Source organism: Cyprinus carpio, unplaced genomic scaffold (genome assembly GCF_018340385.1).
Source record: "Cyprinus carpio isolate SPL01 unplaced genomic scaffold, ASM1834038v1 S000000006, whole genome shotgun sequence".
NCBI classification, from domain to species: Eukaryota; Metazoa; Chordata; class Actinopteri; order Cypriniformes; family Cyprinidae; genus Cyprinus; species Cyprinus carpio.
Genome location: NW_024872759.1, coordinates 365,857 through 370,758, shown reverse-complemented (window position 1 = coordinate 370,758; position 4,902 = coordinate 365,857). Strand labels below are relative to the sequence as shown.

The following is a 4,902-nucleotide window of genomic DNA, read 5'->3' as shown; positions in this document are numbered from 1 at the left end:
AAATTTAGTTTTGCTTGAAATATTCATAGGTTCTTTCCAGTCCTGTAATTTGGAGATCAAGATCAGTTTTGGTCTTTTGTCAGCTCTGCAGTTCATTCAATTCATTTCACGAACAGGACTTTTATTTTGCTCTGGCGGTGTGACGTTATAAGGCTGCGCGCGCTCCCGCGTCTGTGATTCTGCTGAAGAAAGGTGTGTGATTTTAATCATTTAATCTGTTTAAATCGATACAACTACTCCGGAGAATTGTATATAAAACTTAGAAATGAATTGTTACCGACTGTGTTACTGTAATGCTTTTATTAAGTGTTTTAATGAAGGGTATTTTGTGCTTGTAAAGCACAAGAGTAACAGAAACGCTGCGTCTCATCTCTCTCTGAATCTGAATCAGTTCATCATCGAGTACTGATGGAGAAACGGAGCTTTTTGAAGATCCGAGTCAATTGAATCAAATGATTCACAAAATGTTTCAGTGATTCGAATCAGCGCACGCTCAAAACAACAAACAATGAAAACTTGAATAAACCAACTGATTTTTTTTTATTGACATTGTAATCTATTAAATATATACAAATCAGTAAACACCAAATATAATCTTATTATAAATATGAATATTGTCAGAAAGCCTATTTCAGGAACTAAAGTTCAATAGTAAGGTTTACTACAAATATTTTATTTTGTGTTCCTTCATGTGCTAGTTTTTTTTCTCATCAGATGATTTCAGTCCAGTAACTCTGACTCTGACTGACTCCCTTACTAGTGTGCTGACTACTGATCTAGGGAGCAGATTGAGACGAGAGAGATTTAGTTTGTGTTTATTTTTCTTTCTGTTCATTGTTCTCATCTTAAACAGGACAAAGTGTCCAAACAAACAGAAAAACTCCTGCTGAAGATACTGAGACACACACTATTATAAAGATGGTGATTATTAAAGAGGAGAGTGAAGACATGAAGATAGAAGAGACATTCAGAGACAAACATGAAGAGACTGAGACACACACAGGTTAGTTTTCATTCTCAAAGCTGAACACAGTTTGATTAGATCCTTATTAAAATTACCAGCTCTACAGAAACCAGGAAAAATAATACAGAAGTAGCCCAAACAAACCTTTTTTTCTATCACTTATTTATGCAACAGTCTCCACAGATTTCTTGATTTTAATTGATAATCATTTTTAAGAACTGATATTGGTTCTTAAATCCCAGTCTACGCTGTTTCAGCACTCTTTACTCTGCCGTGACAGATCACTGTTGCCACCTCAGATCAAGCAAAGCGCACGTGAAGGATCATCTCTTCTGCTTTACTACTGATTACAGCACAAAATAAACATGAATGAACATCAGACTGGATGCTGAAAACACCTGTAGGCTGTAACTTACAGAAATCCATTTCATGTATAATGTAATCAGTCAATCAGTGTTTGTACTGTAGAAAGACATCAATAAAACAGCTCAAGAACAATATACCACATAATATTACATTTACCTCATTAAAGACATTCAGTGACGATAAACTCAATAGCCACCAAGAAAAATAACTCTAGAAGGAAGAAATAGACGCACCATTACATAATCATTTTATATATATTTACCATTCTTCAGTATTTAACACGTTTGATTAAATAAGTGAATGTTTATATTTCAAAAATATGAATTAGACTAGAAAAAGAATTATGTAATTATTAAGATTATTATAACATGAATTAAACTTGGTGATCTCCTGTACATAATCAGACGCATCAAGGGAGACCCAATTTGCATCTTTGCCTTAAGACAGGCACACACTGTATGATTTATAATAGTCCTTCAAAGGGGTCATATGATGCGATTAAAATTTGTCCTTTCTCTTTGGAGAGTTACAAGCTCTTGGTGCATAAAGAAAATCTGTGAAGCTGCAAAGACTAAAGTCTCAAATCCAAAGAGATATTCTTTATAAAAGTTAAGACTCATCCATACCCCCCTTATACGGCTCGTTCTAACACACCCCCACATCTCTACATCACTATGTGGGAAGATTTGCATAACGCCGCCCAAATGTGCACGCAAAGAAACACCTTGTACCTTTTATTCTCTCTGTTGCTGCAGCTGCCCTATTGTGGAGTCACTGTGTGTATTTCATTGAAGTGAAAATATTCAGATGTGTGCAGCACATTTTATGGAGGATGTGGATCCTGAACCAGTAGCCTGCAAATGCGTCTGTGGCACAACGGCTGTAGAGTAGGCTTGTTGTTTCTCAGATCACAAATGCAGACATGGTTTTATGTTTACGCAGTACAATACGCAATGCATAACAAGACAGTATAAGTTATTAAGTTACTCCTAAGTACATTGACTGAACTGCTAAAAGAGAACCGATAATGGGATGTGCACGAGCAGAGCAGCTGGACTGAGTCTCGTGCTGCTGGCCTGGAAGACGGCATAGTATGTTAAGGGGCGTAACAGAGGAGAAAGGAGAAACAATAATGTACAGTATGTGGAAAATAATGTGTTTTTTTTTTAAACCTTTAACCACATAAACACATTTCATTACACCAAATACACAAAATAATGTTCATTTTAACAGCATCATATGACCACTTTAAGCTAAATATACCAAAACAATAAATAACTGTATTGCATCTTTTTTAAAACAGACTGTTCAGATTAAGATTCAATAAATACAAAGCATATCAAAGTTTAGTTCAAGAAGATCTTTCATTAGCCTAGCCTGTATTTTCTTACAATATGGCAACATTTTGTCACAGTACCAAAAACAATGAACGAATGTACCTTTATCTTTTTCACACTTGAAACAGTAGCATTGATAAACATCTTCTTAACATGCATCGGCGTAAGATATATCATATAATACATTTTTAAGTTGAGCTCATGGATCCCAAGGGAAGTACATTTACAGTACATATTATCAAATACAACAGCCCAGTCATTCTCTTCAATGGTTTGTCCAGTGTCTTTCTCTCAAACACCCTTCAGTCCCGGCAAAGCAGAGGTGCAGTTACTAGACAAGATGTCATATGGCCTTGATACTGATGCCTTTAAACAGACTGGATTCAGTTAAAGGTCTTCGATTTCTGTTCTCAACTCTTCTTTGTCTATCTTTGGAAGTTTCTGCTGACGCAGTTTGTTTCTTCTTTTTCTGTGGTCATGAGGTTGCAATAAGTGGAAGGTCCTTTAGATCTTGAGTCTCAGACACATTAGTCATGTGTTCAGCTTTTTAATTAGGAAATTCTTTAACTTAAAACAAAGAGGGTAGCAATTTATTAAGCAATCAGGAGCAGAGCTACAGTTTAGGTTGCCATCTTCTCCAGTGTCCACGAGCGCCCCGGCAATATGTATTTGTTTTATATTTTATAGCAGGGATGCCAAATTCAGTTCCTGGAGAGCCACAGCCCTACATAGTTTAGCTCCAACTCTAATTGATACACACACTAATCAAGGTCTTCATTACTTGAAAACTAAAGCTAGGTGTGTTGGAGCTAAACTCTGTGGGACTGTGACCCTCTACAAGCTGAGTTTGACACCCTGTTTTAGACATGAAAGGCAGATTGGAGCCATTATTGATTTCTGTTCTACTGTTGCATTTAATTGGGTGTTAACATGTATTTGTCTCTTTCCACCCTAGACCTGAAAGAAGAGAGTGAAGAACTGAATGAAATACAAGATAAAGATCAGTACAAAAAACACCATGAATTCATAACTGGACAAAAATCATTTAGTTGCTTACAGAAAGCAAAGACTTCCTCACAAAAAAAGAGCTCAGAAGGCTATATTTAGAAGTCATTTCATCTGTGAACAGTGTGGAAAGATTTTCAACCATCAAGGAAAACTGAGAGTCCACATGAGGATTCACACTGGAGACAAGCCTTTCATCTGCCAACAGTGTGGAAAGAGTTTCAGTGAACATGGAAACCTTAAAGTCCACATGAGGATTCACACCGAGGAAAAGCCTTTCACCTGCTCTCAATGTGGAAAGAGTTTTACACATAAAAGCACTTTGAAAGCCCACATGACTATTCACACAGGAGAGAAGCCTTACACCTGCAAACTGTGTGGGAATAATTTTGCTGGAAAAGGAAGCTTTAACATGCACATGAGGACTCACACTGGAGAGAAGCCTTACACATGCCCTCAATGTGGAAAGAGTTTCACTCAACAAGGAAACTTTAACAGGCACAAGAGAGTTCACACTGGAGAGAAGCCGTTCACATGTAAACTGTGTGGAAAACAGTTTCACACGACAAACAAGCTTTAATGGGCACATGAGAATTCACACCAGAGAGAAGCATTAAACCTGAAGAACTTCTACAAAACTAAACCTTAACTATCACATTAACAGTCACACTAGTGACATGATCAGTGGAAAGAGTTTCAGGCATAAAGCAACCTTTAATAATCACATGAGCAGGGGCGGTGGACAACTTGGGAGGGTGTTGCAAGCCGAGCAATCAGCTGGGCAGAGTTCTGGAAACTGCCACAAGCCCGGCTCAGTTTCCTCATTAGGGCAACATACGACACCCCTACCGAGCCCAAAAAACCTACACCAATGGCTTGGAACAGAGCAATCCTGTGACCTCTGCGGGACCATCAATGCCTCACTCCAGCATGTTCTGTCCGGCTGTAAAACTGCACTAACACAGGGTCGGCTCAGATGGCGGCATGACCAAGTGCTTAGGAAGCTGGCAGAGGTGCTAGAGAAAAGTCGGCAGGAGGCAAATAATCAGAGTCCATTAGAGAGTTGATGGAGGATCCACTTCCTCAGGGAGGGGGAACCCGCAATGCATACCAGCAAGAGACCACCTGCCAAGTTATTAACACCAGGGGCAGGGTGGAAGATGGAAGTAGACCTGGGAAGGCAGCTCCAGTTCCCACAAGAGATATGCAGCACCACATTAAGACCAGACG

General features: G+C 38.6%; 1 protein-coding gene across 1 annotated transcript; it reads left to right on the top strand.

The window, feature by feature from the left end:
- The first annotated feature begins 357 nt into the window (after window positions 1-357).
- LOC122142569 (oocyte zinc finger protein XlCOF26-like) lies at window positions 358-4,252 on the top strand. The gene is made up of 2 exons (XM_042753792.1): window positions 358-1,003; window positions 3,623-4,252. The coding sequence occupies exon 2, from the start codon at window positions 3,839-3,841 to the stop codon at window positions 4,250-4,252; it is 414 nt and encodes a 137-aa protein (XP_042609726.1). The 5' UTR covers window positions 358-1,003; window positions 3,623-3,838.
- The last annotated feature ends 650 nt before the right edge of the window (window positions 4,253-4,902 follow it).

Coding starts and splice junctions, on each gene's coding strand:
- LOC122142569 (XM_042753792.1), top strand. CDS start 3,839: ATGAGGATTCACACTGGAGACAAGCCTTTCATCTGCCAACAGTGTGGA.